The sequence below is a fragment of the Quercus robur genome, chromosome 4 (genome assembly GCF_932294415.1).
Source record: "Quercus robur chromosome 4, dhQueRobu3.1, whole genome shotgun sequence".
Classification (NCBI taxonomy): Eukaryota; Viridiplantae; Streptophyta; class Magnoliopsida; order Fagales; family Fagaceae; genus Quercus; species Quercus robur.
The window spans coordinates 68,569,056-68,585,510 of record NC_065537.1 but is presented as its reverse complement, the minus strand read 5'-3'; the positions used below and the strand labels follow the sequence as shown (position 1 = coordinate 68,585,510).

At 33.2% G+C, this 16,455-nt stretch overlaps 1 protein-coding gene across 3 annotated transcripts; it reads left to right on the top strand.

The window, feature by feature from the left end:
* Positions 1-5,335: 5,335 nt before the first annotated feature.
* Positions 5,336-11,579, top strand: LOC126723493 (histidinol-phosphate aminotransferase, chloroplastic-like). Of its 3 annotated transcripts, XM_050426959.1 has the most exons (7): positions 5,338-5,619; positions 5,810-5,912; positions 6,746-6,920; positions 7,077-7,217; positions 9,125-9,260; positions 9,592-9,659; positions 11,415-11,579. In XM_050426959.1, exons 2-6 carry the CDS (start codon positions 5,812-5,814, stop codon positions 9,594-9,596), a joined length of 558 nt encoding a protein of 185 aa, XP_050282916.1. In that variant the 5' UTR covers positions 5,338-5,619; positions 5,810-5,811; the 3' UTR covers positions 9,597-9,659; positions 11,415-11,579. The 3 variants fall into 3 exon arrangements, 2 of the variants coding, with proteins under 2 accessions (XP_050282917.1, XP_050282916.1); XM_050426960.1 differs by lacking the exon at positions 9,125-9,260 and having other exon boundaries at positions 5,336-5,619; XR_007654332.1 differs by lacking the exon at positions 5,810-5,912 and having other exon boundaries at positions 5,342-5,619; positions 6,778-6,920.
* The last annotated feature ends 4,876 nt before the right edge of the window (positions 11,580-16,455 follow it).

Below are 16,455 nucleotides of genomic sequence, written 5' to 3'. Positions count from 1 at the left end.
AAATCCTCCAAATGCCTCTTAAAATATTTAAAATGACATAAATTCCTTTAAAATGTTTGAAATGATTAAAATACCATTAACCTCGTCAAAATGACCAAAATACCCCTAAACTTATATAATGACCAAAATAAACTTGAAGCCTCCAAAGTAATTTAAAACTTTCAAATCTGTTAAAAAAAAAAAAAAAAAAGAAGAAAATATGAGACAACGGAGGGCTTGCTTCAAAATACTCTCAAATCATAATGTTACCCACTTGAAACTTGAAATCAATAAAATAATAAAAATTGAGAAAGTTCTGATTCCACTCAAAATACTGACTAATTCTCATAGTTATCAAAATGTGAATCGTATCGTGAATCAATTTTTGATTTTTCTGTATCATGTGTCATAAGAAAGGTATTAGTCAATATTTACCAAACTAATAAATTCATTATAAATATATGAAAGGTATACTCATTATAAATTCATAATATATTCAACTAATAACCAATTCAATCATCAATTATATAATGATATTTACCAAAAGTAAGTAAATAAATAAAATTAAAATATATTTATAACATACATATTCAAATTAATTAAAATCAGAAGTGAAAATACATGATATATGAGCCAAAATAATAAATTTTTCATCATTTTGCCTATTCAATTTTATTTAAGTCAATGTTAATAAGATGTTCACCATCTTTCAAAATTATTTCCTTATTAACATTTGCTAACAACTACTCCAATACCCAATAACCCACTAAAAACCTTCCCACAAAACCAAATTTCACAAAGTCTAGTGGTTTCGAGACCATCTATTAAGTTTAATCGGGTTTGACCAACTTTAACTAAACTTTAACTATGCCTTTCTATAAATCAAATAGTTTGATTGTGACCATAATTTACAAGAATTAAACTTTCATTACACTATTCAAGTCCAACGGTTAGATTTCAAATCTAACTATGGCGTGAGATAGATATGTGTTGTGTATTTGTATGGCTATTTTCTCTCAATCTGACAATTCAATTGGTCTCAAATTTCACCAACACCAATATGTCACCATACTCTTCAATCCTAATGATCAAGATTTGAATATAAATTTCACCAAGTCTAGTGGTCACAGGACTATCTATTAAGTTTAACCGGGTTTGACCAACTTTAACCAAACTTTCACCGCAGATTTCTCTAAATCCAACCATTTGATTGTGAACATAATTTACTAGAATTAACCTTTCATTGCACTCTTCGAATCCAACGGTTAGATTTCAAATCTAAGGATGGCGCGTGATGGACATGTGTTGTGTACCTGTATGGCTATGTTCTCTCAATCTGACCATCCAATTGTTCTCAAATTTCACCAACACCAATATGTCACCATACTCTTCAATCCCAATGATCAAAATTCGAATATGAATTTCACCAAGTCCAGTGGTCTCGGGACCATCTATTAAGTTTGACCAGGTTTGACCAACTTTAACTAAACTTTGACCGCGCTTTTCTCTAAATCCGACCGTTTGATTGTGACCATAATTTACTAGAATTAACCTTTCATTGCACTCTTCGAATCCAACAGTTAGATTTCAAATCTAAGGATGGCACGGGATGGACATGTGTTGTGTACCTGTATGGCTATGTTCTCTCAATCTGACCATCCAATTGTTCTCAAATTTCACCAACACCAATATGTCACCATACTCTTCAATCCCAATGATCAAGATTCGAATATGAATTTCACCAAGTCCAGTGGTCTTGGACCCATCTATTAAGTTTGACCGGGTTTGACCAACTTTAACTAAACTTTGACCGCGCCTTTCTCTAAATCCGACCGTTTGATTGTGACCATAATTTACTAGAATTAACCTTTCATTGCACTCTTCGAATCCAACAGTTAGATTTCAAATCTAAGGATGGCACATGATGGATATGTGTTGTGTACCTATATGGCTATGTTCTCTCAATCTGACTATCCAATTGTTCTCAAATTTCATCAACACCAATATGTCACCATACTCTTCAATCCCAATGATCAATATTCAAATATGAATTTCACCAAGTCCAGTGGTCTTGGACCCATCTATTAAGTTTGACCGGGTTTGACCAACTTTAACTAAACTTTGACCACGCCTTTCTCAAAATCCAACCGTTTGATTGTGACCAATATTTATAAGAATTAACCATTCTTTCCACTCTTTGAATCCAACGGTTAGATTTCAAATCTAATGATGGCACAAGATGGACATATGTTATGTACCTATATGGCTATGTTCTCTCAATCTGACCATCCAATTGTTCTCAAATTTCACCAACACCAATACGTCACCATACTCTTCAATCCCAATGATCAAGATTCGAATATGAATTTCACGAAGTCTAGTGGTCTCGGGACCCTCTATTAAGTTTGACCGGGTTTGACCAACTTTAACTAAACTTTGACCGCGCCTTTCTCTAAATCCAACCGTTTGATTGTGACCATAATTTACTAGAATTAACCTTTTATTCCACTCTTCGAATCCAACAGTTAGATTTCAAATCTAAGGATGGCACGAGATGGACATATGTTGTGTACCTATATGGCTATGTTCTCTCAATCTGACCATCCAATTGTTCTCAAATTTCACCAACACCAATACGTCACCATACTCTTCAATCCCAATGATCAAGATTCGAATATGAATTTCACTAAGTCTAGTGGTCTCGGGACCATCTATTAAGTTTGACCGGGTTTGACAAACTTTAACTAAACTTTGACCACGCCTTTCTCTAAATCCAACCGTTTGATTGTAACCATAATTTACTAGAATTAACCTTTTATTCCACTCTTCGAATCCAACAGTTAGATTTCAAATCTAAGGATGGCGCGTGATGGACATAAGTTGTGTACCTGTATAGCTGTGGTCACTCAATTTGACCATCCAATTGTTTTCAAATTTCACTAACAACAATATGTCACCATACTCTTCAATCCCAATGATCAAGGTTTGAATATGAATTTCACCAAGTACAGTGGTCTCGGGACCATTTATTAAGTTTGACCGGGTTTGACCAACTTTAACTAAACTTTGATCGCGCCTTTCTCTAAATCCAACCGTTTGATTGTGACCATAATTTACTAGAATTAACCTTTCATTCTACTCTTCGAATCCAACGGTTAGATTTCAAATCTAAGGATGGCACGAGATGGACATATGTTGTGTACCTATATGGCTATGTTCTCTCAATCTGACCATCCAATTGTTCTCAAATTTCACCAACACCAATACGTCACCATACTCTTCAATCCCAATGATCAAGATTCGAATATGAATTTCACTAAGTCTAGTGGTCTCGGGACCATCTATTAAGTTTGACCGGGTTTGACAAACTTTAACTAAACTTTGACCACGCCTTTCTCTAAATCCAACCGTTTGATTGTAACCATAATTTACTAGAATTAACCTTTTATTCCACTCTTCGAATCCAACAGTTAGATTTCAAATCTAAGGATGGCGCGTGATGGACATAAGTTGTGTACCTGTATAGCTGTGGTCACTCAATTTGACCATCCAATTGTTTTCAAATTTCACTAACAACAATATGTCACCATACTCTTCAATCCCAATGATCAAGATTTGAATATGAATTTCACCAAGTACAGTGGTCTCAGGACTATCTATTAAGTTTGACCGGGTTTGACCAACTTTAACTAAACTTTGACCGTGCCTTTCTCTAAATCCAACCGTTTGATTGTAACCATAATTTACTAGAATTAACCTTTCATTCCACTCTTCGAATCCAACGGTTAGATTTCAAATCTAAGGATGGCACGAGATGGACATATGTTGTGTACCTATATGACTATATTCTCTCAATCTGACCATCCAATTGTTCTAAAATTTCACCAACACCAATATGTCACCATACTCTTCAATCCCAATGATCAAGATTCGAATATGAATTTCACCAAGTCTAATGGTCTCGGGACCATCTATTAAGTTTGACTGGGTTTGACAAACTTTAACTAAACTTTGACCACGCCTTTCTCTAAATCCAACCGTTTGATTGTAACCATAATTTACTAGAATTAACCTTTCATTCCACTCTTCGAATCCAACGGTTAGATTTCAAATCTAAGGATGGCACGAGATGGACATATGTTGTGTACCTATATGGCTATATTCTCTCAATCTGACCATCCAATTGTTCTAAAATTTCACCAACACCAATATGTCACCATACTCTTCAATCCCAATGATCAAGATTCGAATATGAATTTCACTAAGTCTAATGGTCTCGGGACCATCTATTAAGTTTGACTAACTTTAACTAAACTTTGACCGCACATTTGTCTAAATCCAATCGTTTGATTGTTTCCATAATTTACTAGAATTAACCTTTCATTGCACTCTACGAATCCAGTGATTAGATTTCAAATCTAAGGATGTCGCGTGGTGGATATGTGTTGTGTACCTGTATAGCTATGTTCTCTCAATCTGACCATCCAATTGTTCTCAAATTTCACCACCACCAATATGTCACCATACTCTTCAATCCCAATGATTAAGATTCGAATATGAATTTCACCAAGTTCAGTGGTCTCGGGGCCATCTATTAAGTTTGACCGGGTTTGACCAACTTTAACTAAATTTTGACCGCTCCTTTCTCTAAATCGAACCGTTTGATTGTGACCATAATTTACTAGAATTAACCTTTCATTGCACTTTTCAAAACCGACAGTTAGATTTCAAATCGAAGGATGACGTGTGATGGACATGTGTTTTTTACCTGTATGGATATGTTCTCTCCAATGTTATGAATACCGTTTCGGTTTGTCCAGTAGGAAGAAATATTTCAATACTAGCCAATTTCGGTGTACCATTTCAGGATGTTCCGAATTTCAAATCTATGTTAGTCTTGTGCAAATTCTTTGGAATTTTTATGTAATTTAAAATTTATCAAATTTTCCTATATTTTAGGAATGAGTTTATCCATTAATTCTTCCCTAAAAAATTCACTAGTTTTTAAATTTTTATCTGTTAATTATGAATATTCATTAACTTATCATTTTCTCTTTCTATTTATTTTAATAAAAATACACTATCTAATCTTAATTTAAGATATTATTATTCTAATTCATTAAATTCTTGTTTTGAGGAACATTTTAGTAATTAGTATTTTTTTTAATAAAGCAAAAGTATATCATTAATTATTAATAAAAGACAAACTTATCAAGTTATAATCATTTAGTATACATGTTTCTTTCATAATTAAAAAAAAAAAAAAAAGAGTTCAAAATAAGTCCCATTTTAGTCACAATAAAGCCCCCACTCACCACTTCAAAATTTTCAGCCTCCCACTTAATTTTTTTTTTCAGATTTCCCACTTCTTTTTAGTCTCATTTTCTGCCTCCACCCATATTTTCCTTTCACTCACTCTCTCTCTCTCTCTCTCTTTGCCACAGATATCCCTCACCCGATCTCACCGCCGACATCCACCATCCACACTGCAGCTGTCAGCAACGACGTGGTGGCTTCCCTTCTTCCTTTACCAGCCTTCCCCTTCACCCATCTCCTCTCCAGCTCTTCTTCTTTACTCAAATCTCATCCTCTCTCCTCCAAAATTTCAAACCCCAAACCCCAGCCTCTAGCCAAATTTAGGTAAGTCTCTCTAGCTTTCTTTCTGATTTTGTAGTTATTTTGTGTAGATATTTGTAGTTAAAATTTGTGGTTTTTTATTTTTGATTTTGGTTAAAGTTTGGTTTGGATTATGTGTACTGTAAAAGTTTAATTTGGATTATGGTTTTGGTTTGGATTAAAATTTGATTTGGATTTTGGTTGAGCCTTATAGACATGGAGGCGTGTTCATTGCTAAGGGTAAAGAAGATGCTATTGTTACTAAGAATTTGGTCCCTGGTGAAGCTTTCTACAACGAGAAAAGGATCTCTATCCAGGTCAATTTCTATGTGCTTGATATTTATTTTTTGTGTTCATAGTGTTAAACATCAAGCACTGCCTCTCTCTCTCTTTCTCCAGAAATTTCTAAAATTTCTCACGCAATCTCTTTATCTCCGGAATTCTTTAGAGCTTCCTTGCAAAAGTTAATCTCAGCCGTAACTTTACAAGATGTCTAGAAGGTTGGAGAAAGAGATATTTTTACTATTAGTCAAAGAAAATAAAAGAATGTGCTAGAGAATTCAAGTCGGTGAGGTAACCGACTTTAAGCATGTATAAATATGTAGAATTGGTGCTCAGTTGTGTGAGAGACGTGTAAGGTGAGGTGTGTGAGGTGAAGAGAAGTAAGTGAAGTGAAGAAAGAAATGTCAAGAGTGGTTGTGTCTTATGTCAGTAGGTGTCTAAAGAAGTCAAGTTGTGAGCTAGTGTATTTAAGGATAGTGTGTGTGAATGTAAATTAAAAGAGAAGTGAAGCAAAGTCAACAAAGGAGAGCTAAGTGTCAGTAGGTGTGCATGTGTACGTATTTGGTGAGTGGGTGTTATCTACAAGAATGTCCGTTTGCTAATTTGGCCCCAGATGTCTAGATGTCCTAAACTCATTTATCTATTGACTAATAGGCACCTTGTAATGTACCATAATTATGAAGTAGGTTTTGTCTTTTAAATATTAACTCCTATGCTTTTTTAGTTGATAATCAATTTAACTCCCTGTATTTACTGGTTCGCATTCAATATGGGAGGTTACATTTTACAAATGTTTATTATACCATTGTGATTCTTCATATTTACTTTGAAAATGTTTTGCCTTCTCTTCTTGATGTGAAATGTTCAGAATCTTAAATTGCAAACGAACAACTGGTGCAGGTTTAGCTGGACTTCGTGTGGTATATGGAGCATTTCCTTTGAGTATTATTGAGTATCTTTGGAGAGCAAAGCAACCTTATAATGTTTCAGTTGCTGCTGAAATTTCTGCTTGTCCAGGTTTGCAGAATCCCACATATCTTGAGGTTAATTCTTTTTTTTTTTTTTTTGATAGGTTGAGGTTAATTCTTGTCCTATTGGGATTGTCCATATTTATACTAATAATTTATGTTTAGGCTTGATAAATTAGTATTAATTCCATTCAATGCCATATCTGATATGAATCAACAATCTCTTAACAGAAAGTGAAAGATACGTTAGTACAAGAAAGGGATAGGCTATATAATCTTCCTAAGGAAGTGCCATTTCTCAATCCATATCCGAGCTATTCTAATTTCATTCTTTGTGAGGTTGCATCTGGAATGGATGCTAAGGTGATAAAGGTATGCAATTTTCTCACTTACATCATGAATTTACACTGTTAGATGACTATTGGTTCTGCATCTAATATTTGCCTTGTATTGATAGAGACAGTCCAACACACATACGTCTCTGTGACAAATTATGTGTTTGTGTGTATAGTCTTTCTTCTCTATAGTTTTACATATGATTGTTTGGTTTAGTTGTCAAGATAATGCTCTCTCTCTCTCTCTCTCTCTCTCTCTCTCTCTCTCTATATATATATATATATAGGTTGCAATTAATTTAGGATGAAATTTAGCCAAAAAAAAAAATTTATTTTAGGATGAAGTCACTTTAAGTGTCTGATGTTGCTATTTAGGTTGCAAATTAATTTAGGATGAAGTGCTCTAATTAGAATTATGAGTTGACTTCATAGGAGCTGGGTAGGAAAATGGACTGAAATGTTGATTATGGAGTTTTGGGTTTTTATTTTTTATTTTTTATTTTTTATTTTATAATTTATTAGATGCAATTTTGGTACACGTGTGTGCTAAGATGAAGCACTTCAAGGTCTTTAGTAGAATGCCTTTCCGCAGTCTTTAAACATCTTCATTGAACCATTATCCTGAATTTTGTTCTGTTCTAGCCTGAATGGCCCAAAAATACTGTACTGGTAAGCAAACCCAAATGAGATACCTCCTTGTTCCATCTCGGGAAAAATTTTGGGCCATTCCGGGTAGTTTTGGTTGATTTTGGCGAATACTGGCTGTTATTCAAATTTCAGTTGGTATGGAATTGGTTCCTCTTCTTCCTCTTGTTCAGTTTTTCTGGGTTACTCAGTAGTGGCCCACTTCAATAAAACTATTTAACCCCCATAGCCACTCAAATAGAGTTAATCATATAGCTTTCTTTTTGCTTTTTCATTTTGCTTAACACTTACTTACGTTGTACAGCTAACCCAGTTTTGAGACTACACTCTATAATCATCTAAACATCATTCTAAAATTCGAAATGTATAAAATTTTCAGTCAATATAGGCCTCAAATCACATAGTCCACCTTATTTTCCTTAAAGACAAAGTACTGAGCTAGAACTGATGCTTCACAGGTCTTATTTTCCTTTCCACCGCTCTTGCTTTTTTACATTATCTTTAATTGTATGTCTATTTGTAATTGTTATCACAAATAGTTTGATCTTTGGCATATGTGGGTGTGAGTGTGGTGTTAACTATAAATTTGTGCAAGTAATGTGAGCATGTGTCTTTTGCTTACCAAGTGTTTGATAAATTGTCTTTATGAGTTATGAGTTTTGGTTTCTTAATTTGTTGTTGTGGTTATTGTTTATATGAGATTAAGGGTTTCATTCCTTGTTTTTAATATGCTTTAACACATGGTTTTAATGTGAATAAAGTCTCAAAGCATTTGGGCTAGTATTAAAACTATAGCAATTTTCTTTTGGGATCCTAAATCTATCATGGACAGACTTGAGTCAGCTGCAATACGTGATTTTTAATAAATTATAGAAAAATTATTTTGGACTAAATTTTTTGTTGTGCCTTGTATACATATAGGGCCATGTTCCCTTAAAATTTCAAATCAATCAGACAATGTTTCATGGACCAAACTATTTTTACAAGATGGCTGACCTGCTATGTAGTGAAACTGAAAGTACAACAACCCCTCTCACCTTTGTTTCACTTTGAGTTAATTTTGTGGTTTTTATTTTTGATTTTGGTTAAATTACATTCTAAAGTTTTAATTATTACTATACAGATATATGAGCTTAAAGTGCTTGAATTTGTCAAAATAAATGCAAGCCTTTGAAATTCCTTCTATTTGAATAAAGAATGCCTATTATGAGGCATACAAATTTTATGATGGTAAAGATGTTTAAATTTTGATTCTTAACAAACATGAATGTCCTTATATGTGGATTAACTTGCATGCAGTACAAGTTCTATGTTGATGGAAAATGGGGATATGATGAATTTGAACATCATGTGACTGGTGATTATGAGATTGTGAACACGCTACATCTGTCGACGGATGACATGGATGTTGATAATGATGCCTTTTCAGCATTTGGTGAGTTAGATATACCATATGCTTGAAGTCATGATTACCATGATACTTTGGCCCTTCTTGTTGTCTTTTATATTTTGTTATGATTTTGATGGAAGTCATAATTTTTAGCGATATCTATATGTCTCTATGGGCTTGACTTGAGGAGTTCTTTGAACTTTAGTGTTCTTAATAACCAGCCAAGCTTTGCTCATTTGAAACCTATGAGCCTATGAAGCAAGTTTTTATTTGGTATCTACTTCTTTTTCATTATATTACATTATAATTTCATGTGTTGTATATATTTAATTAGTGTATTAATAAATTTCTTATAAATTAAACTCATCTTTTACAGGCTAAGCATTCTTTGCTGGTGGTGAGTTTTGATTTTTTTTGAAGAGCCGTGTGTTTGGCTTGAGCATAGTAAGTGCTTTCTATTTAAATACTTGTAAAATTCTAATGTGGTTTACATTAGTTTTTCATAACTATTTTGTGGTGGGTTGTTGAGTGTGAGCAAGCGGGTGGCTTGCATGGTATAAGGTGCTTTACATTGATATTAGGAGTGTTGATTGTTTTGTGTATTTTTGAATGACTATTTTGCGCAATTTTGCTTAATAAGCAAGTGTAGAAAAAATGAAAATATTTGGTTCTAAGATCCTTTTTTTGGTTTCCCCCCCTGTTTTGATTTTGTTTATGATATCAAGGCGTCTTGGTTTTTTTGGCTTTAGTTGTTTTACTAGCAAGATCACATACGTTTTGGATTAGTGATATTCCTGTCTTTTCTATCTATTATTTGATAATGCTACATGTTTTATTTAATTATCATGTTCACAGTATTCACCTGCTAGTTCTTTAAAATTGATATATTAAATATGCTAATAGTATATATAATGTTTAAATTTGATGGTGGTGTTGTAGGCTGTTGAAGTGATAAGCATAGTGAATTCACAGTATTTATAACCAGCTAGATCTTTAAAGAAAAATGCTAGTACCACAAATATGCTAATAGAATGCTAGTACCACATTGCTCTTTTTGTCATACTAATCTACTAAATATGCTAATAGAATAATGTTTAAATTTGATGTAGTGCAGTACGCTGTTGAAGTGACAAATAAAGTGAACTCATAGGTTGAAAAGACATGCATTTAACTATATCGGTATATGTTCATTAAAACTGCAGACCACTTTCATTAGAGTATTTCAATAATTTCCTTTGTGGCCAAAATGTACCAAGGGGAAGAGAGTAGTTTAATTTCTTAAATCTTGTGGGGGGGGAGGGGGGGGGGGGGTGAACAATTAAAAAACACAGCTTACTCGAAAAAAGTGGATTAGTTTTATTCTTTCACTCTTGAGTTCTAAATGTAACCACTTCCCATGTCACTCCTCTCTCACAATATTTCCATCTATTTTAGTATGAGTGTGTAGAACTAATAGAGAATTACTTTGAGGTTCTTGTCAATTTCTCCATTTGTAGGTAAAAATATGGTATAGAATCTAATTTTATATTATTTCTTGCTTTTTCGGACATATCTAACTCATGTAATAATTTATTACATTTTTTTGTAGCATTCTATGAACAATAAAGGACTTAAATTGTATATTGAATTGTGTATTGTACATGGTAGGGAAAAAACATTAATTATCTCTCATTTTTTTTGTTTGGGATGTTGGGACTCAACATGTCTATTGTCTCTCTGTTATTCTCCAAAAGAAAGATTCTCCTATGATGCTAGACTATTATCTTTTTGGTTTGGGGAGTAGAAGAAATAATTAGTTTTTTTTTTTTTTCCTATTTATTTTTTGTTTTATTAAAAATCTGTTTGTGTCTCCATTTAAATTCTTTTGCTTTAAGTTCATGATATGGTTCTTAGATGAGTAATATTTTGTATGTATTAATGATTTTTCATTTGCTTTAAATTCTTTTACTTTGATTTCTTTACAAATATCTTTTGATATGTTCTTTGTTATGATTGTTAATTTGGACTTATTTCTTTTGGAGAATGAGTCTTGATGTAGATTAAGTTTTGTTAAATGCATAAAGTTTTCATATCTTCTTAGTTATGTATTTTTGAAAAATATAAATGTTAAAATTTTACTTGGATGTTAAAACTATTTAGTAAGCATTTTTGTCATCTATTTTAGTTGACCTTTACATTGGTTTATGCTCTTTATTTCAGGTCAAAATGTCGCATGCCTTGGGTTATAGATGATGTCTTGGGTTATAGATGATGTCGAGGGGAGATATATTTCTTTGCAACAAGTTTTAGCTTGGTTGCATATCTTCATGAGAAATTCGTTATCATTTGATTAGTATTTGAGTGAATAGATTCGAACTTATATTATGTATATGATATTGAACTTGGGTATTATTTTCCCTCATTAGCAGTTATTGATTGAGTAGCTGTTATGCTTATATGAGTATTTGTGATTGAAAATTTGTGATGTGTATAGGATTGTGGTTTGTTATTTCCTAACAGGTACCCATGTAAAATTCAAAATGTTAATTTTAAAGAAAAAAAAAATGTAAAATGTTATTAGCGACGACAATGTCATCGCTAATAATTTATCATATCATTAGTGATGACAAACAATATCATCGCTAATATGCAATTTTTAGTGATGACATGTTTGTGGTCACTAATATATCATTATCTATAACGACAACAAGCATCATCGCTAGTAATGACATATTAGCGACAATAAAAATGTCGTCGTTAATAATAATCTACTAGCGATGACAAAAAAATTTGTCACTACTAATGAGATAGTAGCGACAACATTTCGTCTTGGGGTCTTGAGTTATTTATGACGACAATTGTCACCATTAGTGACAACTTTGTTGTTGTTAATAGTATTGTATTTGCGACGACATTAATATCGTCACTAAAAAACTTTTTTGTAACCAAATTCATTTAACGAAAGTTAGCGATGACATTTTTCGTCGCCAATATAATTAGCGACGATATTTAAAGCATTAGCGACGACTATATGTCATCGCTAAAGACCAAATTTCTTGTAGTGGAAGTTATATTGTGAGACAGTGAGAGAGTTTTAGACCACCTTTTAAATATTATTGGCGTTGGCCACTGTGGTTGGGAGCGATCATGGCTTCCACCTTGGCTTTTACCTTTTAAAAAGCGGCTGTAGAACCAGTTTATTGTAGTTTCAGCAGTTTGCTTCGACCTGAATTTGGATAGGACGATGAATCTGGATAGTAGGGAATTTTTCTCATACTTTCTAAGTGAAGCAATAGCCCAATCAGAGAACAACCATCAGAGGAGAGTTACCATATGCAGGCCTGAAATACCAAAGAACATGCAAGGTGTAGGTCACTTTAACATCGAACCTCTGAAACCCATGCTTCTCTTCTTTGTAGAAAAGTGAAAAGGCTGAGAAAACTAACCCAATGGATATACACCGAGATATTATTCCTATCTTGGAGGTTGACACTACGATCTCGATATGGATAATATCATAAAAGAAGTTGAGTGTGATCTCTAATATACTCAATGTATCTTCTGCAGTTATTTTAGAGAAGAAGTCTAGACTCTCCTTATGCACACGGGAGCTCAACATGAGATTGACAATGAGTCCCTTGTACATATTTGTGAAATGATAAGCATACTCCACCAAACTACGGCTGTCCAATTTGCCTTCGTTGACTGTATAATTGAATTTGCCGACCTGGGACTCTTTGTCTTCGAGATATTCAAATCTTGTAGGAAGACCGTTATCTATAAAGTTGGAGTATGTTCTCATTAATTTCTCATAGTTTGGACCAGGGTTAGGTTTTGTAAGGATATTCCAAAACTATTCGAACTTGTAAGATACAATGCAGCCGTCCGCTCAGCATACTTGATGATTCCAGCAATCAACAAGAGAAGTGTTGGCAACCATAGTCTGTTTGGATGAAGTGATTGAATAAACACATAACCAGTGGTGAAGACTTGGAGAATGAGTCAAATCAATTGCCTAAGCCACAACTCATTGTCCTCAATGGCGAAAGAAGTTATCCTGTCCTGGCAACCAACGAGTAATAAAAGAAAAGGTGTCCACAACACCATAAGAAGGCCAGTATCATCCACGGTGCCAGGCTCCGAAGTATATGTCATTTCACTGTTAAAGACTAGTCCAATTGCAAATCTCGCAGCCCAGTCCGCAAGAAGGTAAGCTGACCAGATAGTGAAGATTACCAATTTGTTTGCCGTTTTCTTTCTAAGGGATGCAGTAAAAAGCAAAAAAATCTGAAGCAAGAGGCTAAAGAGAATAAAGCCCCTAATATTCCATTCATTCCATACTTTCTTGATGCCTTCAGGGATAAGGACTATCATATTCTCGGCTTGGTTTGTTTTCCTGTAAAGCAATTGTTCAGTCCAGCCCATGATAGGAGAAGTTTAAAGATTTCTCTATTTGTATCAAAATTCCACATCGACTAGAATAATAATGAGGTTCACTAATCATATTAGAAAGGGGGGGTCTCACAATGAAAAGGAAAAAAAAGTATGGAGGCGTACAATCCTCAACGTAGTGGTGTACCTTTGTTGAAGGTGAGTGAGTTAGAAAATCAAGTTTTGTCTTGTACGAGAGTCAAAGAGTAGTCTAGTACCGTATTTCAGTTAGGGGAGATCGACCACCCCTGATGGCAACATGCGTTTGTTCCTTGAACATGCTCTGTTTTATGATTTAATTTGTGGAGTGACTATCAATCATTGGGATTCTAAAGTGTGATTAACCACCAATATCTAATTGATTTTAATTACAAACGTAGGTCAAGGAAATATCATGAAACTTCCTGTCCTAATTAAGTTTGGGTCAAAACCATGTCTCAAACTAAATACATAAATTTGGAAATTTGGTTATACATAGGAAAGGTGTTACCCACCCCACGACTCCCTTCTAACGTTAGCACCTCTTTTTGGCTGACTCTTAGTATTTAGTCAATTGAAAATAAATAAGAAGATTGGCTTCCGATTTCTAGGATGAAAATGGGTTTTGCAAATAGATTTTTAAATTAAAGTACTATAAATATTTTAACATGTTTCAGGACACTTTCCATGCAAGGACGGACCCAAGATTTCAAGCTTGGGGCCGGGGCCGAAGATGAGCGAAAAAAAAAGAATTTCAAATATACATCCATATAGTATTAATAAACTATCAACCAAGACAAATACCCAAAAATTATTGTTTCTTAATATATTAAAATACAATCATCTATCAATAAAAACAAAAGACACAAAACACTATTGTTTCTTAATACAATCATTTAGGAAAAGGGAACTTGACGCTCTTTCAAATCTTCAAAATCATCTATGATTGATTGAATAAGAGGGATAATAACAAGAAAGTATCAACCTAAATAAATAGAAAAATTCTTAAATTACAGCTCTTATTAGAAACAGAAATAAAAGCTGCTACCTGGAAACTACAAAATTTTCAATTTACTTAAAACCCATCACAGTTCAAATGAAAATTAGCAGTAAATATTGATGGAATGATTAAAAAAAAACCATTGTTGAAATGTCATAAGTGCACACTAACAAGTGAAAAACCACTGCTAGACAAAGGTGCATCTCAATTGTTTCAAAACTTGTTTAACTATACTAACTGCAACTTTATCACACCCTTTTTTTTCTCAAAAAAATAAATACATACATACATATATAGATATATATATATATATATATATATACACTACCAATTTACCATACATTATTAAATAAAAAAATAAATTGAAAAAGAAAAACATGACTAATAGAAGGTGGCAAGTACTAGCACAGACCTGTTTGGTTTAAAAGCACAACCAACCAAACTTTTGTGCTTTGATTGGCAAGAAACATAACAGACAGTCATCTGTCACAAGTCTCCTAAGCCCAAAGGCTTAAGCAACTTACAGCAAACTTATAATTGCCAACACAGAGTCACCAAACAAAGAGTAAGAAAGTTCAAACAAAGACTATCATTAAGAATTAAGAACTTGCTATCCAAAATGGGCTCTTGAGTCTTAACTGGGCTGGCCGGCTGGGATAGGGGGGCCCCAAGTCATTTTGATAGGGGGGCCTAAGTCTTTTTTTTTTTTGAAAATTTTAGTTACTATTTTTTTTTTTTTTTTTGGGCCTAGGGCCCCTTAGGCCCCCACCTGGGTCCATCCCTATTTGCATGGATCCATGGCTTAAGCCACTTATGCATGCCAAAAAAAAAAAAAAAAACCTGTCGTCTTGATGCTTTGATCAGATTAGAATTTACCATGTGTGGTGTTTAGGATGATCACAAGGATATTCTAGCCATTTTGATGAAATTTGGGGTCAATTTGATAGTTTCAAGCTTCTAAGGGTATTTTGATAATTTTTCTAGAGTTTAGACGTATATTTGTAATTTCTTTAAGGTTTGAGGGTGTTTTCATAATTTTTCTACATTTTGGGTTTATTTTTTGTAATTTTTCTAGGGTTTGAGTGTATTTCATAATTTTACTAGGGTTTGGGGGTGTTTTAATGATTTGCCTAGGGTTCAGAGGTGTTTTTGTAATTTACCTAGGGTTTGGTAAAAGTGTACGGAAGATGGGTTTTATTTTTCATCACTTCAATTCAAACTAGGAAGTTGCAGTGAGGAAACTACACACAAGCTTTTTATTTTTAAAAGGTGTACGGATGATGGGTTTATTTTATGTTTGGTATTTTATTTTAGAGTAGGCCAATGGGTTTAGTGTATGGGTCAATACTTTCGGGTTGGGCACTACGAAAAGGTAAATGCTAAAGAAATAAAGATATTACAATTAAGATTTTGTTGATGAATGCCCAGTGATTATAAAATAGGAAAAAAAAAAAAAAACAAATACAAAAACCTCACAGTTTAGCTAATTAAGCCTAAAATTCACCTATAAATTATGTAAAGTTTTGTAAAAATATATTGTTGTTACAGTAACTGTGTAAATTTACACTAATACTATTTAATTTGCATTTAGTTTTTTTTTTTTTTTACGTATTTTGAGGATAAAGGAAGAGAGTGAATTGTAATTGTTGTGTATATATATATATATATATATATAAAGAAACAATTAAAAAAAAGTCAAGAAAATTTGATATTTTAATTAAATGTTGTGTAAAATAGATAATTTAATGTAAGATGTTTTGAAAAATGAGTATGTAAAATTTTTTTTTTAAAAAAAGTTCTTATACTAAAATTAAAAAAATTGCACGAGCTAATGTGAATACTCAAGAGTAG

Coding starts and splice junctions, on each gene's coding strand:
- LOC126723493 (XM_050426959.1), top strand. CDS start 5,812: ATGGAGGCGTGTTCATTGCTAAGGGTAAAGAAGATGCTATTGTTACTA. Junction 6,921..7,076: donor AGAATCCCACATATCTTGAG/GTTAATTCTTTT, acceptor ATCTCTTAACAG/AAAGTGAAAGATACGTTAGT. Junction 7,218..9,124: donor TGGATGCTAAGGTGATAAAG/GTATGCAATTTT, acceptor ACTTGCATGCAG/TACAAGTTCTATGTTGATGG.